At 39.4% G+C, this 22,680-nt stretch overlaps 2 protein-coding genes across 51 annotated transcripts in view; one reads left to right on the top strand and one right to left on the bottom strand.

Moving 5' to 3' along the window:
- Positions 1-7,445, top strand: part of RAPH1 (Ras association (RalGDS/AF-6) and pleckstrin homology domains 1) — a 103,893-nt gene extending 96,448 nt beyond the window's left edge. The window contains 1 exon segment of the mRNA XM_043577538.1: positions 1-7,445. Coding sequence (XP_043433473.1) covers positions 1-1,896 — 1,896 coding nt within the window. The 3' untranslated portion in view covers positions 1,897-7,445.
- Positions 7,446-7,930: 485 nt separating this feature from the next.
- ABI2 (abl interactor 2) overlaps positions 7,931-22,680 on the bottom strand; it is a 125,349-nt gene continuing 110,599 nt past the window's right edge. For 33 of the 50 annotated variants that reach the window (XM_043577557.1, XM_043577539.1, XM_043577545.1 and 30 more), the window contains 2 exons: positions 21,132-21,305; positions 7,931-12,472 (listed from right to left, as the gene is read on the bottom strand). In XM_043577557.1, coding sequence (XP_043433492.1) covers positions 12,297-12,472; positions 21,132-21,305 — 350 coding nt within the window. In that variant the 3' untranslated portion in view covers positions 7,931-12,296. The remainder of the gene's footprint in view (positions 12,473-21,131; positions 21,306-22,680) is intronic. The other 17 variants (XM_043577586.1, XM_043577587.1, XM_043577588.1 and 14 more) reach the window with 3 other exon arrangements.

The raw sequence follows: 22,680 nt of genomic DNA, 5'->3' as shown, positions 1-22,680 counted from the left end.
CCCCCCCCACCTCCCCCTCCCCTGCCCAGCCAGTCTGCACCTTCTGCAGGCTCAGCAGCCACGATGTTTGTCAAGTACAGCACAATAACCAGGCTGCAGAACGCTTCTCAGCACTCAGGAGCCCTATTCAAGCCTCCACCACCCTCAGTGATACAGTCTCTGGCTTCCACCCCACAGTCAGGAAAACCTCAGATCCTGGTGCCCCCCAATGGAGTGGTTCCCCCACCCCCTCCTCCGCCCCCACCCCCCACCCCGGGCTCAGCTATGGCCCAGCTAAAACCGGTGCCCTGCACCCCATGCCTCCCACAGTTCAGCCCTCCCCCTCCCCCTCCCCCGCTGAAGATTCATCACGTGCAGCATGCCACTCAAGTGGCTCCTCCCACACCACCACCTGCCCCTCCTGCCCCTGCACCCCTCCCTCCCCAGGCACCTCCCAAACCCCTTGTGACTGTGCCCCCACCGACTGGCACCAAGACCGTGCCACCTGTCATGACACAAGCTGTGCCACCTACACCTGCTCCTCCAGCTCCCCCCGCAAAAAAGCAGCCAGCTTTTCCTGTTTCCCACATTCCACCCTCTCCCCCTGCTCCTCCTGGCCCTATTCCGCCACCCACGTTACCCAAGCAGCAGAGCTTCTGTGTAAAACCACCTCCCTCCCCACTATCTCCGGTGCCCTCGGTGCCCTCGGTAGTGAAGCAGATAGCCAGCCAGTTTCCACCCCCCCCAACCCCTCCTCACGTGGAGTCACAGCCCTTAAAGCCCCCCACAGCAAATGTGGCCCCTCAGTCCCCTCCTGCTGTAAAAGCAAAACCTAAGTGGCAGCCCAGCTCCATCCCTGTCCCTTCTCCGGATTTCCCTCCTCCTCCACCTGAGAGCAGCCTGGTGTTTCCTCCACCACCACCACCACCACCACCACCACCACCACCACCGCTGGCCTCAGCCCCGCCACCACTGCCAGCCACACCCACAGCTTCTCCAGCCTCCGCCTCCGACAAAAGTGGATCTCCTGGCAAAAAGACCAGTAAGACGTCCAGCCCCGGGGCAAAGAAACCTCCCCCAACCCCACAGCGAAACTCCAGCATTAAGTCCAGCGGTAGCGCAGAGCACCCTGAGCCCAAAAGACCCTCCGTAGACAGTCTAGTGAGCAAGTTCGCATCGCCAGCAGAACCGTCAGGGTCTCCCAGCAAAGAGAGCCCCCCTCCGGCAGCACCCCCCAAACCTGGAAAACTGAATCTTTCTGGAGTTAACCTTCCCGGAGTTCTCCAACAAGGATGTGTATCAGCAAAAGCATCCGTTCTGAGTGGACGTGGAAAAGACTCCGTGGTAGAATTTCCTTCTCCTCCATCTGATTCTGACTTTCCACCTCCTCCACCTGAAATAGAGCTTCCTCTGCCCCCCATAGAGATTCCGGCAGTATTCTCGGGAAACACCTCTCCAAAAGTCGCAGTTGTCAATCCTCAACCCCAGCCATGGTCCAAAACATCCGTGAAGAAGGCCCCTCCCCCCACACGACCCAAACGGAATGACAGCACCCGCCTCACTCAAGCAGAGATCTCTGAGCAGCCAACAATGGCCACAGTTGTGCCACAAGTGCCCACCTCTCCCAAATCCAGCCTTAGTGTCCAGCCTGGATTCCTAGCTGACCTCAACAGGACACTGCAACGGAAGTCCATCACCCGGCATGGCTCACTCTCCTCCTCCCGCATGTCCAGAGCAGAACCCACAGCCACCATGGATGATATGGCATTGCCCCCGCCCCCCCCTGAACTGCTTTCTGATCAACAAAAAGCTGGTTACGGGGGGAGTCATATATCGGGCTATGCAACGTTGCGGAGAGGACCCCCTCCCGCTCCCCCCAAGAGAGACCAGAATACCAAGCTCTCAAGAGACTGGTAGTAGCTACCATAGGACTTTATTTTCATGGTGTCTGTAATCAGTTCTACAATCAGCTCACCTGATCACCTATGAATTCTGGTGTTCAGAGCCTCCTAGTATGATGTTGTTATTCAGGTAGTATCCAGCTCTATGTGTGTGTACATTTGCGTGGACACACATAGCTATACACATATAGTGTGTGTATGTATATGTATATATATGTATACATATATGTATGTGTATATGTATATATATGGCTGAGAGTGAATCTATTTATTCCTTTTCTCTCCTAATCTGAAAATGGGTTTGTGTATCTTGGGTGGAAGAGGCCTGGAAGGGGATTGTGTCCTGTCCCTTATGATTTCTATTATCTATCATGTGGATTGGACCAAAAACTTATAATGACTTATTTAGAAGGCATTTTATAAGTGTCCATGCACAGCCTGTCTGTGCACGTTGTGTATTATATCTTAAGGAATAGATGTATTATGTGGTGTCTCAATTTGAGAAGACAACAGAATGTTTGGTGTACCAATGGGGCTTTTGTGTTTGTTTTTTCCCCATTTGGCTGAAGTTCGAACTGCTTGACTGACACTTCATGACTGTACATGAAGGGGCACTTTAAATCAGGAAACTCTGTCAGCATCACGGATGGAGAAATAGTGCAGTATGGGGAAGTTTTCACAGACACCATATCTGTTCGTGCTCGTGCATAGGCAGTAAATATATGATGTAACCAAACCATTCTAGTTGCAGTATTGCTGCCATGATCCCACCCGTATCTAGGATGTGTTCTGTCACAGGTAAGCTCTTCACCTACAATACATGGATAATTTAGTACTATAATCCCGGGTAGTTCTTTTTGTACCGTTGGAATCTTTTTCATAAGCTTTGCGGAGCCTCATCAAGCTTGGCTTCATGATCCTTGCTTTGATTTGTTGTGAGAGAATGTCTGACACAGTACCCCTGGAATGCTCCGTCCCACCAGTTGTAGTGTGTGCTTTAGGTAGACGTTGATAGTAGGTATCTGTAGACAATTGCTATATCAAGTATACACATCCCATGTCCGAAATAGTGCATCATTACAAAAAACAAAGTTACCTTCTGAAATGCGTATTTTTTGTGTGTTGCTCTAGGATGGGTGATTAGGAAAGAACAAAACTGGCCCCTGTGCAGGTATCATTAATCAGGTTGTACTTCGTTTAAGCATGGGACTGTCCTACAGGGAGGGAAAAATATAAATGAGCTTTTTGACAATTTCATCCTCAGCTACTGGAGTGCACTAGGATTCTTGCTTGCCATAGCTTGGTTGTGGAGATTTGTCCAGGTTAACCAGGTGTTCTGATGGAGTAGTGTAGTCCAAAGTGACAATACATGATATGCATGTGCAATTTGGTATAACACAGAATTGTCACTCTCATCACACCCTACAATCCTGTATGCTTCACATTATACTTAGGCAAATTTTTTTTTTGGTCCTGTGAATTTTCCTTGGTATGTGAACTATGTACTGTCTCATCAGTTTATGATGATAAAGTGACCATTACAAATAAAATGCAACCTCAGAGCTGCTCTTACACAATAAAAACTAGCCATCCCAGCAGTGATAAATGAGCACATCTTGTAAATGAAAGTCTCTACCTGTTGTGAATACGGATTACCAGTGCAAAATAAGGATTGTCCCATAAGGAAAAAGTGATGCCATAGCAGTGGGGCAGAGATAGTAAATAATTCAAAAATAAGCAAAAGTTGTACTGTATACACAAGATATTCCTATAAAGCCACCTCCAGAAAAGTATGGCACCATAGAGGATGTGAAGTGGCACCTCACCATTGCCATGGCCCCAGGGTATCGGTCTGCATATTCATGTGCTTACTGAGCAATGTGTACCTTTGTGCATTTTTTAAAGCCCTGCTTCTTTAAAAGGTACTTTGGACTTTTTCATTTGTTCTCAAAGTTCTGTGTGCTTGATATCCTTAGGCTTTTAAAGCGACTTTTAACACATCTGCGTTAATTAATTTAACATGCACAGCAGTTTGGGTAATGGTTGAATACAGATTGCCACGCTCCACTGTAACTCACGAGAGAAGGAATTTCCCATTGTGTTCTGCCTGCAGCTTTATATTCTAAGGATCACCCTTATTTGTGGGGTAAAGTTATTATGAATCCAGTGGCATATTCATCACTAGGGTTTTTGTTGTGATGGTGACCTTTATATATATGTATACGTATACGTATATGTGTATATAGGTGGACTTCAGCTTTGCTTGGGGGGGAGGGGGACAATAATGTGCCCTCAGTCTTCCTTCACCCATGATTTGAGCCCTAAGGTACAGCCGCTGTTTAGTCATTGTAGGATTCCTTAGGCCTTCTTGCCTGATAGTCATCTTGAACTGAAGCTTCCAGCATATCACTTTCCTGAAAGAGCAGCCATCCTTTAGGATGCTCATGGCACGGAGAAGAGAGCAGGGCCAGAGGAAGAACTCTGTCATTCTTTCCCCAGTCCAATGGCTAGTCTACAATAGGCTGTTTTCTTTTACCTATCTCCAAAGACAGAGAAGGCTATTAATCAACTTTCCCATTTGTTTTTTGTGAAACGCTGAATAAAAAAAAAAAAAAAAAAAAAAAAAAAGTTAGATTGTACTTCTAGTGTTTGACTCCCTAGTGGAGTGTTTTTAAATTTGGATTTTTGTTGGGATGTAGTTCTGTGGGCTTTTTTGTTTTGGTTTGGTTTTTTGACACTACTCCATTCTCGTAACTTTTCTCTGGTGTGTTCGTGGAGAACACCTGCTGCCAAAGGACACTAATACTGTGCCTTCTTCCACTGCCTTCTGCTCAGCAGCTCTTCCAATCCCACATAGCTGCATCTGGTCAGAGAAGAAAATCTGGACAGCTGAGACTTGGCTGTGCTGAAAAATGAACAGCATGGATGAGCTCATCGTGCTGCTGAGGGCAGTGCAAACAGGTGCCTATTTCAGCCAGTGACTCAGTTAATTAGTGACCCCCTTAACTTCTACCACAGATAATTTCAGAATTAGACCACCCTGGGCTTAAAGTTTTGGCACCAACTTGGAAAGGTGGCAGAGCCTATTCTGTTGATAAAACAACTTACACTAGGTTTTTGTAATAATACAAATGCTAGACTATTCTGTATTGCAGTTTTATTCAGCTGGGCTTTTACTACTCAAATACATTATTTCTTTAGCTGCTGTAATTTTTTCTTAAGTATTCTTAAGGTTTTCATAGGTACTCATTTAACTGTAAATTTGTTTTTAATTTTGGGGACTTTTTAAGATGAGAAAGATGACGTTTCAAAATTACAGGAAAATGATTTTCATGAGAAAATTTCAAAGTAATGTAGATGTGATGGTGTTTTACAGTCCTCTAAAATCAAGGTGCTCCCGCCCACCAATGGCATACTCTGCTAAGGGCTGTGAACTTTCCTCGAAGTCCTCTCTCTGTGTAAGTTTACTTGCCACTAAAAACAATGCTGAGTTTATCAACAAAGTTTAAACAAAATTGGGAGGTTGTGAATAAGTAATTCCAGTGGAGTGACAACTCTGAGATCAAAATTTAATAGGAGCTGTGCATCCAGTTAGAGTTTGAGAAGCAGCTGTTCTGGGGGAATACAGCTGCTTATCACCTTGTGTCAGGGATGTAAGGTTATAAAATAGCCTGGAAAAAAAGTGTCAGGTAATGGTATGGATTGGTTGTATTTGACTATCAAGCCACCAACAGAACCCTTTGTCACCTTTTTTCCCTAGTTTCATGTTAACAAGCTTTTTCATATACCTTCAGAGCTAATAAATTATAACTGATAGAATGTCTCACATTTTATTCAAGTTTAGACCAATTAAACCTCTATGGCCCTGTTTGATTACAGGGGTAATTACTTTAAGTAAAGTAGGTATAATAATTTGGACTTACACACTTGATGAGAGGATGTCTAGTCCTAAAACTCCCTTTCAGGTTGCAAGTATCTTTTGGCACTTCGAGTCTTGTTTCATTGACATCACTTATTTATATAAAGTGGGTTATCCCGAACCCTGTAGGAATATGTGATCACTCACAAGTTGAGATTTGATGTACAGAGAAATGCAATACAATATCCCACAATTTTTTAAGATTTATTTTCCTTTAAACATTTCAGTAGAAGAACATCTCTATACCTTTACCAGGCTGTCTCTCCAACTAAACAAGTGCTCTGTTCTTATTGTGCCCTCAGAAGGTCTGTATGTAAAAGAAACCTGAAATATAGCTGTAGAGTAAATTTGCTAAATAAAAAGAATATACTTGAGAAACACATAAGGGAAAACATCTCCAATTCATCTGCTCTTTGTTTGTTGAAGAGAAGACACTATCTGCTATAATCCCCAGTGCCTTGAACTCTTTTGGAGGAATAGCATTTAAAAAAAAAAATCCAACAAGCAAACTTTGAGGTGCTAATGAAAGAGAAGGAAGATGAGTATTTGTAGTTTGTGCAGAAATAGAAAAAATGTCTGTCTCACAAGAGATGGCTTCATCTAGCTGAAGAGTGGCCACTTTCTACCAAAGACATTTAGAGAAGTAAGTCAAGTCAGGGTGATGGCAAGTACTGCGTATTAAAAGGTAGCTAAGTTCAGAAGTGACCACATTGATCACGGATGGCTATTAATACCAAGCTCATCATTGTTGAAGCCTCAACCTCTTCTTAGGCAGAACATGCTTGCAGCACTTAAAGTCTTTGCATTTTGGGAACTGTCCATTGTTAGATTTATTGTAACCTATACCAAAAACTGCCACTTTTCATGATTCCTACTTCCTATATATTTTTTCTCTACTTGTAAATAATCCCTCCTCGAAAATAAGCATTAACTGGAATGTTTCAAATGATTTTGCTTAATTTTATCATTAGCCACTAGTGAACTCCTTTTATAGAAATGTACAATTACGGTATCATTAGCTTGTGCTAAATATTGTAAAAATCATTGTTTACTGTTTCAAAGGAAAATTGCACATTATATTTAACTGGGATTGCTCGTTTTCCCATTTCTTTAAAAAATGGAGTCAAGGCTTACACTGACATCCAGGCTGTGGGAGCTTTGTTATAAATAAATAGATACAGTGTAGGAATATAGTTTTTTAAAGCATGAAAAAGGCGGCAAAAAGAACTGCATTATAAAGTACCTGATAAGAGGACATTTTTCAAACCATTATGATTATGCACAGCTCGGTAAAGGTGAAGTTACAGTTTTTCTTTCAGCTTTGTTGCTATTTTCTTCTGCTTAAATGTACGCTCTCATTTCATTATGTGCCTTGCTCCCTGATTGTGCAAACCTATATATAGATATATATAGAGATATATATATATATATGAGAGAGATATATTCAGTACTACTGACGATGTTTTTTTTTGTTCTGCTGGATTAAGTTATTTTCCAAATTACTCCTACCAGTTACTGTCGGTGAAATATTGTAATGGCTTAGGACAGTAGTCATACAGTCAGTGTAAATTTGTTTTCAGTTATGTGTTTTCATTATGTCAGCTTACCCAATTCTTAATAAAAAGAATACATAGATTTCATTTAAACATGGGGACTTGACTGTTTGTGGATTGACATCATTAAGAACTTGGTTTCGCTGTTCATGTTGGTGGTACCCATAAATAGGCTGTGCGGTAAGAACAAATTAAACACATTCAACTCGTTAACCTTTAGTTTTTACTGACAGATGAGAAAGCTTTGGCTACTGAATACATTAGCAATTAAGTAGTGATAATAAATTTTAAGATTTTTCTTCTTAAAGTACAACCTTTTTTATTTTAAAGCTTTGCTATCACCCTTATGTGTTGGCCTGCCATGTCGCCATGTCAAGGTATGTACACTGTGTGTTTGCCAAACCAAGGCAAAAAAAAAAAAAAAAAAAAAGCTCCTCTTTTTATATTAATAGAATTGTATTTGGGGGCAAGTGATCAGAAAACAATTTAGAGCAACACGGAAGGATACACTTCAGCTTACTCACCTTAGTACTTAACCTCTTTGGTTACTTGCATAAATACATTCACAAGACATTTGGACTTTGTAGAATTTTATTTAGGTCAAGTTCTTAGTACACAGCAACAATTTCAAATACAATTTTTGAAATTAAGAAGTCAATGTTCCCCCACTCATCTGGAGGTGGCTTAATGGCACACACAAAAAACATTACTGGCAACAGACTGCTCCCTCAAGTTTTCCTGCATGATTTCTACTCAACTCAGAACACCAACCCTCTCTGCAGGAGCTTAAAAATACAACTGGCCAGATCACAAGTGTTTACATTCTTTTTTGTAAACCATTTTAAGAAGAAAGATGCATGGACACAAAGTATGAAAAACTGCTTTTCCATAGAATTCTGAAGTTGCAAAAGACATTACCATTTTAATGTGAAAATAAGCTTTTTGTGTTTTTTACAAAAAACCTCAAGATATTTAGCAAGGATCATTTATACATAGCTAGGCCCTATTATCAATTTTAAGAATTATGAAATTCTTAAGAAATAGGAACAAAGATCAGCATAAAGTAAACTTCAGGTTATGAGCACAATGCCTCCATTTAAGAACTGTCTTATAAGGCTCTCTCAATAAGGCTTTTTGCTGTGCTCCTGCCAGTGTTGAAATAATAGAACCTATTTTTGCTACATAGTACTGAGTGTAGTAGAGGGTTAAAATGATTATTTTCACTAATTAAGGTTGCACTTAGTACACGCCTTTAAACAATTTGAATACTGATGGTATTTATCGAAACAGCATATCTTTTCAAGTATCTTCCTGAAGACATCAAGTAGAACTCAGTTTTTAAAGAAACATAGCACATTCAATTAAGACAGTTGTAGAAAGAGTACCAGGCGTTGAGTCAGGAACTCTACCACTGTTAACTAGCTGTTATCTGAAACGAAACGTCTAACCTCCTCAGTTAAAATGGAAAATGAACTAAAATTTTTTATCCTCTAGCTCTAAAATTCTATGATCCTAAGTAAATCATGTGAGGGAAATCATCACCTTCACACCAGTCAGGAGTTCCTGGCCAAAGACGTTCAGAAGTGAACAGATGGGAAGTGATTCAGATCCCTTCTTTTTGAAGACTTGGCAGTCACCTGCCAATTCCTCCATCAAACCCTTTTCAGAGGGCAAGGTGGCCTTCAGAACATGTCATGCTCTCTCCACCAAGGAGAAAAGGTAATAAAAATAAAGGAACAGTTCTTAATGCAGAAAAGTACCTGCTAAAAGAAAATGAACACAAAAGGATAAAAGCAAACTACCATCATTTTGATGCCTCTCCAGCAGAAAAATCTTTTAAGTAATCATCAGTAATCAACATAAGACAGCTAAGGAGCACACCTGCATCACAGACATCACTGTAAAGATGCACAAAACCTTCTCTCTAGCTGGGTAATAAACAGCAGCAGGAGGGGGAAAGAAAGGGAGGGAAAAGAATGTCCCACCTAGTGACTTTTAGGAATACAGCAAAAGTAGCAGGCCCTTGCCAACCCTAAGATGGGAACAGCAGGTGCCCCTGAGGGAGATAGAAGGCAACTAGCCAAAAGAATGGAAAATACTGATCAAGACATCTCAAAAGACTCATATTTACTCCCAATACAGGCTGAATCTCTCAGGGCTAGATTTTGGTTTTTAAATTTATTGCCCTGGTCATAAGGTCAACAAGAAAGTGTATTTTCATTAATTTCCCCATGGCCTTTTAAATAGTAGTACCAAAAGCAACGGGTGGGGTGTGGGGTGCTTAAGTCACTTTTTTTTTTTTTAAATGGAAAAAAAAAGCACTTGAGGAGGAAAAAAATCCCCTCTCCCATTAGATTCCCTCTATCCTGTCAGAATGGTTGCTTACTAGTCACATTTTAGACTTGGATCATCTTTGCCACAATATTATGTATCCTGTAAGATTTCTGTATTCATTTGGAATTCCTACTACCATCTTGTAGTTTATAAAAAGATAAATGGGGGAAACTTACGATAAATCAAGAAATACTACCTTCACAGACTATTAATAGCATGCAATCTATGAAATATTACATACATTAAAAGTCTCCAATTAGTGTAGGCCTGGCCTATCATCATTACATAGCATCCTTCCAAGACAATATAGAGAATTCCAAACTGTACAAAAATTTAAAATATGCCGAAAATCCAACAGGTTTTTTTAAAACAATCACACAGATTAGTACTAAATAATAAAGAAAAAGCTGACCCATGGATCCCCCTCTGCTGCAGGTCTTCAGTATGAAGGACTTCATCAGTGTCTTCTGCACCCCACAATCCAGAAGGGGTCCAACAGGCAAGCGGACTACCACCAACTGTTTTGCACAATTATCTTCTCTGCTTCTGTGGGTGTGAGCTGTGAGAACTATACTGGATTTCAAAATACCTCCTTGCCTTAAAAATCCACTAAGCTTTCTCAGCACAAAGCTATTTAAGTAAAAACTGGAACATCTAATTTCAAAACAGGTTTCCTAGTTATACACCAACACTAAGAAAAGTTTAATCTATCCAGGTCCATAATGAACCCGAAGGCTCAGACGACACTTCAGGGCCATTACTTTGAAGGAAAACAGGGAGTAAAGAATGTCAAGATGACCTAACAAAAGCATGGAGCAGAGGCAAGTTAATGAACACTAAATTCAAAGTGTTGAAGAAATCTAAAAGCAAACAGCTAACCTGCAGTGTGTAGGAGGAAAACCCCTACAACTTTAAAACGAAAAGTCTTGATAAGGGAACTCTATATCTGGGTCTCAGTTAAATGGGGATGAAGTTCTGTGCTCAGATTTGTAAGCAGAATATTAACTTTTGCTTACACCGAATTCCCTCACACACTAGTGCACACTTGTTCATTTTTCAAATTTCTCGACCTCTACTATCCTGTTAAAGGCCTTCACTTGAAGTAAATGCAGCTATTGCCTCTCCCCTTTCACCCAGCACCGGAAAATGACCTGGCAAAAGGCTCTTCTGGCCAAGTCCCTGGGACTGGGACAAACCCACAGCACTGTTGGGTCTGTGAGCTGGGTCATCGCCGCAGCTTCCACCTGCTGAGCAGCAAGCCCTCCTGGACGTTTCCACTATTTTTTATACTGATTAAAGAAGATGAGTAAATCCACCTGCCTTACAAACTCCACTGCATTTGAAGCTATAACTTGTACAGACAGACAGAAATACTTGTTATTGTTTCTCTCAACATTACATTAATTTTTAGCAATGTAATTAGATAAGTATTTGGCCTTACACCTCTCATCCCACGATTCTTAGTCTGAGGTACAAGGTTCAAATTCTCACCAACAGAAGCTACTAAAGCCAGTCACACAAAACTGGGAGAGTATTTCCCTTTCCTAGAATTGAGTAAACTACTCAGCAGCAGCTAACACTGGCCATTAACAACAGAGAGGACGGTAGCAAGACTTTTGTTCCCAGTGACTGTTAAGAGACTTGAAAGTAGCTGCTATTTTCCAAAAAAGAATTTTTTCTAAATAGTGAAAGAAGTAAAGAAATAATTGGTCTGACCTCCAAGATTCTACTCCTGGAAAGAATGCCTAAGGCAAGGGTTTAGGATGCCTATTGAGCAGAACGTTTCTACAGTTCAATCTCTTCAGAACCTCAGGACCTCACATCTAGCTTCACGCGCCTACTTCAGTATACGATCCGGGCCACCACACTTCACACATCTGGGTACACAAGCCATTAGTGGCAATGCAGTCTCATGCAGCAGCAGCACATTAAAATCAAGCCAGCGATTGTTAACCACCCTCAGAATGTTTGGGGACTCATTTCATCATCCTCAATCTACAAACTGAAAAACATGAAGGGATGCAAGTCAGCAGCGTTAACTCATCTGGTGCACTCAAAGTGCTGAGAGAATGCAGAATTTACAGTGTTAAGAGGAAATAAGTCATCGAAACAATTATAAAAATGGTTAAGTATGGTATTTAAATACTAGTTCACTTCTCCTCATACAAGTGGAAGAAAGTGTGGGGTGCGGGTACGGCGCGAGACCACAAGGCTGACCCTTTAGCACAGGCACTGAAGAGCATCCAATGCCACAGATTCTGCAGGAGGAGAAATCCCAAGGGTGTACAGTATTCCTGAGAAAAATCCCAGATTTTTTCTGAATCAGTCTTAACCTGATTTGTTTTACAGAGTTATGCTATTATACCTCTGATATATTTAGAAATGGTCACTTTACTTTAATCCAAACAGGTCAGCATAGTACAAATAATGGCAGAAAGACCCATTTGTTCAGATTCAGCTTGCTTTTTTAATACTGGGGAATAAACCAAAAAAACATAAGTAGTTTGTGTCCTTTGTATCTTTCCTTCATTTCACTGGAGGGGAAGCCCCAGGGCCTTTTGATAATCTGGGAAGACCTGACTATTCAGGGAAGCATAGCCCTGCTGAGCTTTACTCAGAATAATGCATGATAGACTCAACATAATTCCCGGGAAAGAGCCCAGTCACTCCATTCATAACTCCCTCATACCAACCATCATCATTCTTCTTGATGACATAAATAATGGCTCCTTCCTGAAAGGACAGCTCATCTTCCTTGTCTTTTGTATAATCATAAATTGCCACAACTAGAGGGAAAAAAAAATAGGATGTGAAAAGAATAATATTCCTAGAAAGACAAATAAATGAATAATATCCATCCTTTCCCAACTTCTGCAGCACTTCAAACAGTAACTTTCTAAACACAGACTAAAAAATTTGTTTCCTAATACCCAGTTTATATACAGTGGAATCCCATCTTGGAGAGGTTAGGTTCAAAACAGCATAAATGGCAAAAAAAAAAAAGAAAGAAAAGAAAAGAAAAAAAATCACATTTAGTCAAACTTACCTTCAAGAGCCTATGGACAAATACCTCATTGAAGAAAGATGCACAATCCCAGAATCGGGAAAGATGGCTGCTACTTCAGTTGAGCTTGTATTGAAGCACCATATTGTGTAAATCTTTAAACATGAGAATTATACTAGTGCAGTGAGATGCACCATAAAAGGCAAGTGAGAAATTGAGAGAGAATAAGGGAATAGCAGATTTACTTCTCCTTTCTCAAACTCCCTAGAATTTATATTGGCTTAAGGCAGCATGTGTTTTGAAAGAATATATATAGTAGATTCCCATTGTTCACACATATAACTTGTAGGAAATTCAGTAAGTTAGAGTTAAATTGGGATACCCTGTAACTTGCTCAACTCCATGTAAAGATTTATCTTTTTTATAAAAAGATCCTCTGCATCTTCATTATACCACTCAGAACTCCAGTCTCCATCTGGCCATCATTCTGATAAGTATATACTGACTATTAGTTTTTCATACAACCTTAATCTTCACATACAAAAACAAAACTACAACAGGGACTTAGGATGTAATGCAACTTACCCTAATTTTTGTTTCTGGGCTGCTTTAGTAAAATTTAAATGGCTTTCTTAATCTCTGAATATTTGCCATTATAGTAATCTATTACAGATGCCAGAAAATACTTTGGAGGACTCTAAGAGGAACCTAATTTTTTTTTTTTAAAGTTTATTTTTTTGAGAGAGAGAGAATGGCGAGCAGGGAGGGGCAGAAAGGGAGGGGCAGAAACAGAAGGAGGGGCAGAAAGAGTGGGACTGCTCGGACTCATGCCTGAGTCACCCAGGCGCCCCAGTCTAGGAAGAGTTTATAGTGTGGATTTCTCAATATATAACCAAACACCTAAACACAAATGCAACAGAAGTTTAATTAAATGTAAGAGAATGTAAGATATGTAGAGTACTTAGTACTTCGTCAACCTAGGTTGTGTTAGTTTTTTGTTTTTGTTTTTTGTGGTTTTTTTGAGTTGATAACATTCTTGATGCTTCTGGAAATGCAAACCCACTGCAAGTAATTAGCAGGAGAATATCCCCCAAGTCCTGTTAATTCTACCTCCTATGTCTCTCAAATCCAAATACTTTTCTCCATCATGACAGTCACTGCCCTACTTAGGGCAGCAGTCTTTAAAAATACACATATCACTGGGGTGCCTGGGTGGTTCAGTCAGTGAAGCAACCAACTTCAGCTCAGGTCATGATCTCGTGGTTTGTGAGTTTGAGCCCCGTGTCAGGCTCTGCGCTGACAGTTCAGAGCCTGGAGCCCATTTTGGATTCTGTGTCTTCCTCTCTCTCTCTGCCCCTCCCTTGCTCGTGCTCTGTCCCTCTTTCCTTCAAAAATAAACATTAAACATACACACACACACATATCGCTGGCTGTACCTGAAGATTTTCTAATTTTTTTTTTTAAACGTTTATTTTTGGGACAGAGAGAGACAGAGCATGAACGGGGGAGGGGCAGCGAGAGAGGGAGACACAGAATCGGCAGCAGGCTCCAGGCTCTGAGCAATCAGCCCAGAGCCCGATGCGGGGCTCGAACTCACGGACCGCGAGATCGTGACCTGGCTGAAGTCGGACGCTTAACCAACTGAGCCACCCAGGCGCCCCTGTACCTGAAGATTTTCTAAACAGTATGAGTGACAGATAATTTTATAGAGACACTTTCTAGATTCTCAAAGCATACTGCTTCCTTACACCTAAAGCTAATACTGTATGTCAACTATACTAGAATTTAAAAAAAAACTGCTTCCTAAATCTGATCTGCTAGAAATGATACCTTCAACCAGACATCAGTCATAAAAATTCTCATTTCCTATTTATCTTTCTCCTACTTCACAGAAGTACAGTTGTGGACCACCTTAAAGTACAAAACATCTCTGGGTACCAAAAGGACAATTCAAGAATCTGGTGTGGTATTAAAAAGGAATTACTCCACTGATTAACCCAACCTGCTTGCAAGTTGTTCCCCTTCCTTTGCTTTTAATAAAATTTAAAAAATACTATACTGGAGTTATCAGCTGACACATGATCACAAACATAATTTTTAAAGACAGAACATTACTTGATTTTTGGTACATAAACTCTGAAGGAGTTTAAAAAATGAGTGACAGTGCCACATAAAAATACTTCCATTTGCATCTACTTATTTATGTAAACAAGATTTTCAGCACCACTGCCTCGCCCTAATCTTGCTTAGGGAGGTATAAATACCTGGTTTTCTTATCTCAGATTATCTTTTTTCCAAAAAAAGTTAAAATATAACTTTCATGGGAAATTATTAAGCTGCTTAAAAATCTTACACAATTTCCCTCCACCATTAAATTTTTTTAAAAGAAAAAAAATGCAAACACCTCAGGCTGGTGGTATTTCAAGGCTTCCCACCGCTAATTACAACGTACTTCTCTTCCTACACTCCTACCCCACCCTCTCTGTGCCACCCAACCATGTTGCATGTGACACTACTCACCATATCCCAAACCACCTTGCCCTTTCACTCAAGAGGATTCCCTCTGCCTGGATGGCCCTTTCTATCTTTCTTCTTTGCCTGAGACACACCACAAAGCCATGTTCTCTGAGCAGCCTTCTGGAATCCCCAGATAGAATTAATGGCACTATTCACTTTTTGACAATTGTTAATGGAGCATCCGTGCTAATTTCTAGAGATACAAAGATGAACAAGACAAGCGACTGTCATAGTCTTGTGAGGACAGAAATATTATCTGATAAATTACCATACACTGTTTATACTTCTAACAAGAAGTTACAAGAACACAAGAACAGATGGCTTGTTAGAAGGAAGGAATAGAAAATAGGACACTGACAAACAGGTTGAAGTTTGCCAGGAAGAATTTAACACTATTAAATAGTATAGCTAAAACTCAATCCCAGGTTTGAGATCAAGCTAAGGACAGTGGTTAAGAATGTAGGCTCTCGGAGCACCTGGTGGCTCAGTTGGTTGGGTGTCAAACTCTTATTTTTTTTTAAGTTCATTTATTTAGAAGGTATGAGCAGGGGAGGGGCAGAGAGAGAGGGAGAATCCAAAGCAGGTTCCACACTGTCAGTGCAGACCCCGACGTGGGGCTTGAACTCACAAAACTGTGAGATCATGACCTACGCCAAAATCAAGAGCCAGATGCTCAACCAACTAAGCTACCTAGGCACTCCTGATTTCTGACTCTTTGATTTTGGCTGAGGTCATGCTCAGCATGGAGCCTGCTTAAGATTTTCCTTCTGCCCTTCTCCCCCACTCTCTCTCTCTAAAATCAATGAATGAATGAATGAATGAGGGCTCTAGGTTTATACCACCTAGTTCAAATCCCAGCTCTAGCACTTACAAATTTACAGAACATACTTAACTTTCCTAAGCTTCTTTTTACTCAAATGTATAATGGGAATTACAATAGTGCTAACACCTCAAAACAACGTAATATTGTCATATTAAATGAAACAATGCACATACAATATGTAGCCTAGGGCCTTGTTTATAAGTAACCATTATCTATATAAATGTTAGCTTCTTTTATTATCATTTATAGCTATTATGATATACTGTCTTTTCTGAAACACATTTTCTGTTATATAAATAATTTTTGAACCTCAATTTCCTAGTTTGCAAAATGGGGAGATTAACTGCCTTACTAATGTAATAAGTCTTGCATTATGTCAGGCACATAATAAATACATGAAAATATCTGTTCTTAGGGCATCTGGGTGCCTCAGTCCAAGTTTGACTCTTGATTTCAGCTCAGGTCATGATTTCCTGAGGGTCGTGGGATTGAGCCCCGTTTTGAGCTCTGTGCTGAGAGGGGGGAAGCCTGCCTGGGATTCTCTCTCCCTCTCTCTGCCCATCCCCTGCTTGCACACATGCACATGCTCTCTCTCTCTCTAAAAACAAATAAACCTTAAAAAAAAAATAAAGAAAACATCTGTTCTTTACCCAAGTTAAATCAAGATACTTACATATACACATTATCTCCATTTGGCAGGTAAGGGCAGTAATCAAGGGTTAAGATAAACCACCTCCTATGACAGTGGTTCTCGACCCTGGAAGAACTCTAAAAAATTCTGGTGCCTGGGTTCTGTGCCCATGGATTCTGATTTCATAGGTCTGGAGGTGCAGACATATTAAATGCTGCCTAGATGACTCTAAAATGCTGGCAGGGTTGAGAACCAGGCCCTAAGGTCTAAGACGACAAAATGAGTCATTAGACAGTAGCCTTAACATTGATGCACACTCAAACAAAAAAAGCAACCACAAGCTAAGCATGGTTGGTTATTTTTGTTTTGCCAGAAAGAGTAAGAAAGAGCTTAACTGATTTTCATGTTTTAAAAGATCTGAAATTATCAGCTAAATCAAACTTTGAAAAATATCTTTGGGAACAATTCAGGCATATTCTTTTAAACTTTAAAGGGTTACTTGGACTGAAAACAACTAATTTTCCTCTCTTAAAATTTCTCCAGAGTTTTACACGTTCACCGAGGAGTACATTTTTAGAAAGCAAAATCTTTCATTGGCCGTTCTCAAGGAATAACTGAGCTGGTTCTTCAGAGCTGAAAACTGTCATCCCTTAACTAGGACAGTGTTAAAATTAGGTAGGGAGTTTGTAAAATGTCAATGCCCAAAGCCACACCCTAGTGTAGTGCCTTGGGCTCATTTGTTTTTCTTAAAAACAGCTTTATTAAGGTTTAATTCAGACACAAAATACAACAAATAAGTTTTGCCAAATATATGCACTTGTATATATGACAAATATATAACCACCACCACAATCATATAGAACATGCCCATCACCCCAAGGTTTCCTTTTGCTCCTATGTAATTTTCCTCACCATGGAAACTACTGATCCAGATTTCATTTAAATGGAATCATGAAGTATGAGTCTTTAGTGTCTAGATTCTCTCATTAGTATAATTGTGTGAAATCCATCCATGTTGTTGCTTGTATCAGTAAGTCTGTTTCTTTTCATTGCTGAACAGTATTCCACTGAATGGATGGATATCTCACAAGTAGTTTATCCATTCACTAGTTGAAAGATATATGGGTTGTTTCTAGGTTTTAGCTATTACGAATAAAGCAGTTATGAACATCTGAGTTCAAGTCTTTGTGTGAACATAGATCTTCACTCCTCTTAAGTAAATAGGAAGGAACTGACAGACCAGCTTGCAGGTGTAGGTCTAACTTCATAAACTGCCAACTGTTTCTCAAAGTAGCTGAAACATGCTGCACTCTTACTAGCAGTGCTTAAGAGCTACAGTTTCACCACACTTTCTCCAACACTTGGTATTGCCAGTGTTTCTAACTGCAGCCATTGTAGAGGGTATGTAGCGGTATTTAGTTTGGTTCACTGTAGCTTTAATTTGCATTTCCCTAGTGACTAATAATGTTAAGCATCTTCTCATGTGCTTATTTGCAATTCATGGACCTAACGGGTGAAGTGTGTCCAAATTTTTTTTTCTCAAGTTGTCTGCCTCCTTACTGAGTAATTTAGCGAAAATTCTTCCTAATCTATGCTTGCCTTGTCATTTTCTTTACAGTGTCTTTGAAGAAGAAAAGTTTAATGAAATTCAGTCTGTCAATTTTTTCTTTTAAGCTTCATGTTTTTATACACTCTATACATTTTTTTTTTCCTAATCCCAGGACACAAAGATTTTCTCCTGTATTTTTCTCCAGAAGTTGTATAGTTTAGGTTTTACATTAGGTCTATAATACATTTCAAGTGAATTTTTGTGTAAAGGGTAGAAAGTACATGAACATTAGCTTTGTACCTTTACTTTACCATACATAAAATTTTTCCTGGATTTATTCCTAACTTTTAGGTAGGGCAAATCTGATTACTGTTGCTCTACCTTGGCCAGCAGTGGAAGTCTGCTATTTGTTATTGTAAGCTCCACAGGTGATGGATATTCAACTGTTAGAGCATATTTGTTGAAAACACTATCCTTTTCCACTGAATTACCTTGGCACCTTTGTCAAACAATATATGTGGATCTATATTCTATTGATTTATATTTCTATACTTAACACCAGCACCACACTGTCCTGAATACTATAGCCTTAGTTTAAATCTTCCAACATTAGTCTTAAAAAAAAAAAACAGTTTTGATTCTACTAGATCTCTTGCATTTCTATGTAACTATCAGAATCCCCTTGTCAATTTCCATAAGAATGGCTGGTGGAATTTTTATTGGAATTGCATTAAATTTGCAGCTCAATTTGGGAAAGCCAGTCTTTAAACAATAATGATCAAAGAACATAATGTATCTCTCAATTTATTTAAGGCCCTTATTAATTTCTTTTCATGTTTTATAGTTTTCATTATATAAGTCTTACATATATTTTATTAAAGTTATCCTTAAGTATTTCATATTTTTGATGTTACTACAAAAGGTACAGTTTTGTAAATCTCAATCTCCAAGTATGTGTTGCTAGTATATAAAAATCCAATTAACTTTTCACATTGACTTTGTAGCCTATAATCTTGCTAATAAGCTTGCCTTTTAGTTATACCAGCTTTTTTTGTAGATTGCCTTGGGGATTTTCTACACATAAGATCATATCTGCAAATGAAGATTATTTCATACTGTCCCACATATCTGTTGCTCTGTTTTTGGTTTTTCTCCATGTCTCATTTTGGATAGTTTCTATTGTCATATCATCAAAGTTGCTGATTTTTTCTTCTGAAGTACCTCAGATACTGTGATTTTTCATCTCTAAGAAATTCTATATGGGTTTCTCTCTTTTTGTAAAGATATTCTACTTCTATCTCATGTTTTTGTTTTCTTTTACTTTCTTGGACATATGTGGCATTTGTAATATTTTTTGTAATAGCTATATAACATCCTTTGTTAATTCCTCCAGCTCAGTCATTTTAGGTTTGTTTCTGTTGACTGACTTTTTAGTTACGACTTACATTTTCCCGCCCCCCCCCTTTTTATATATATATATATATTTTGTAATTTTGATTGGATGCTGACACTGTGAATCTTACTTTTTGGTGCACTGGATTTTTTTGCTTTTTTGAACAATGTTGGATTTTGTTCTGGAGATCAATTAAGTTACCTGAAGTCAGTTGGATTGCTTTCAAGGTCTGCATTCAAGCATTTATTGGGGCAATCCACAGCAACCTTTAGTCTAGGGCTAATTTGGACCTATCACCGAGAGGACAGAGTTTTGAGGCCTCTTCTCTATGCCTTGTGTATTACATGGTCTATTCTGGCTGGTTCAGGAGCATGAACTGTTCCCAAGCTTGTTATTTTGAATGATTTCTTTGCATACTTCTTTTTGGTTGTTCTTTCTCCAATCTCGGGTAGTTTCTTCACACACATGCACAGATCAATATTCAATCCCAAAATCTTAAGGGGACCCTTCTGCAGATCTCTGGGGCTCTGTCCTCTGTCTTTGTGTAACTACTTTTTCTCTGTGGCCTCCTAAGACTCTGATCTCTATCTCGTCTATGCAGTGAGATCTCCAGGTTCTGTATGGGTTCCACCTCCTTGCACTATGACGCAGAAACTTCCCCAAGTAAAGCAAGCTAGGACAATCAAAGGTTTACCTTGTTTGAGTTCCTTCTCATAGTCTACCACTGCCTATTATCCAATGTCTGAAAATCATTATTTTTTGTCTTTTTTTTTTCTGGATTCATTCTTGTTTTAGGAGGGTAGGTAAATCTGATTACTGTTGCTTTTATCTTGGCCAAATTGGAAGTCCATTATTTGTTAATGTCAGCTCCCCAGGTGATTCTAATGTGGTCAGTTTTTAAAACCAGTGAGTCAGTAGCTTTGATTTCCTTAACAGAAAATTTCAAGATAGCACACATTTTTTCTGAGCTAATAAGTCTTGGTGAGATTTGGAAGTCTGTGTCCCAGAAGTGTCATGTCACTATTACCTAATATGTTTAGAGGAACTTTTTACTAAAAGAAATGCCAAATACTACTTTGCAAAGAAACTAAGAAATCATTATTGTTTGGAAGAAAGTTTCATATGGAGATGCTTAAACTAAAATATCTGATAGAAGATACCACGAAAGAGTGCTTCAAAGCATGGGGGTAGGAATAACGAATAATTTAGAAAAACTATCCTCTTCCTGAGGCATTCCACTAAAGCCCTATTTTTAAAATTTTTGTCTTACTGAAGAAACCACTCATAAAAAAGCATGTTCAGTAAGAACAATAAATAAACAATATAAAATCAAATAGTCACAGAATTTTACTAGTGTGGCTTTCAAAAATCATGAGCCTTGTAAACTAAATTAATAAGAACGTTGCACAGATTATTACAAGCAAAACTTTACCTATCAGTAGAAAGTAAGATTCTCTTCAGTACCAGTAAATTCCATTTCTATGTAGAGGTTTCTTCCCATCCCTCTAGATATCCCTCTGAAACTTACCCTTTTCCAAGTAAGACCTTGGAGCCCACGGTGGGTCTTCTTCAGCATAAGGATCACTATACTCGACCACAGCTGCTTCTTCCTCTTCATAATCTTCTGGAGGAGGAGGTGGAGGGGGGGATTCATCAAAGACTGGTTCTTCCACAGGTGGTGGTGGAGGTGGTGTATCTGAAACTAAGAATGTATCAGGCTGATAACAAAACTACATGTTATGTGAAGTTCCATATTTCCTATCCAAGCTTCTATGTACATGGTATATAAATCTAGACTTGAAAATAATGCTCTTTCAAAAAATGAGTAAGGGAAGGCTCTCCACCAACTATAATGTTTCAAATCTCCAAGCACGACTTTCTCCCCTCTCTGGGTCAGGGCTGATGGATGTTAAAGTTTAGCTAAAACAATTATTATTAGAGCCTCCTGGAACCTATTTATACTAATACATCAACCTCTTTTTCAAAGAAAGAAAGAAATACAATATAGTTTGGCTTTACATTATATCCAATGAGTGGTGGTTATCAGAAATATTACTAATTTGGACATTTATAACCATATTTAATTTATAATAAATTAGAATGCACCAGTGAATAATCAAATATTGTAATCTACATTCCTCTCAATTTTTTAATAGCATTTTACCAAATTTAGTGGGATGGAAATCACAAGACTGGATAACTTCATCCATGAAGATGCTTGTGTTTGCTATTTTTTATATATAGAAAGAATTTTAACAATTCAGACTAATATAGGATCCAGAATTTCTTTAAGCTAAATACCCAAGAGTGATTTAAAAATCTCTCCTTGTAGAGATCTGCTTCCACTGCTCAGGTATCGGCATATAATAACATCTAAAAGATTATCTCCAAACTCTGGGAACTCAAAGCTTTCAAAATGCTTGGTACATAAATAAGCACAGCTCAGCAAAAACTGAGTAAAGCTGAATTTATCAGCTACGCAATTTTATGTATTAATTTTTATTATGAGGTATTGGTACTGTTTCTGTGAAATCCTCTAAGCAATCTTGTTTATTTTCTATCTTTCATGTAAGCCTACTGATTCAATCAAATGGATTTGAGAAGACTGCTGATGTCTGGTGAGGATAAGCCACATCATTAGCCACAGGATAATGATAATATCATTATCATATTCTGTCCTATTCCAATATTCTTTCACCTGCTGCCACTCTACCTCCCAACCTATCTGCTTTATGCACTTCAAAACTTTCCTCATTAAAAGTAATTCTTGGGGGTGCCTGAGCAGCTCAGTCAGTTAAGGGTTCTACTCTTGATTACGACTCAAGTCATCTCACAGTTCATGAATTTAAGCCCCATGTTGGGCTCCACACTGATGGTGCAGAGCCTGCTTGGGATTCTCTCTCCTTTCTCTCTGCCCCTCCTGCACTTGCACACTCTCTCTCAGGAATAAACTTTAAAAATCCTTAGAGTTTAAAAAAAAGAAAAAAGTAATTCTTTAGGGGGGCGCCAGGGTGGCTCAGTTGGTTGAACGTCCAACTCTTGATTTCAGCTCAGGTCATGATCCCAGGGTTGTGAGA

This window comes from Prionailurus bengalensis, chromosome C1 (assembly GCF_016509475.1).
Source record: "Prionailurus bengalensis isolate Pbe53 chromosome C1, Fcat_Pben_1.1_paternal_pri, whole genome shotgun sequence".
Taxonomy (NCBI): Eukaryota; Metazoa; Chordata; class Mammalia; order Carnivora; family Felidae; genus Prionailurus; species Prionailurus bengalensis.
Note: the sequence above shows the minus strand (reverse complement) of the source record. Positions and strands in the feature narration are given on the sequence as shown.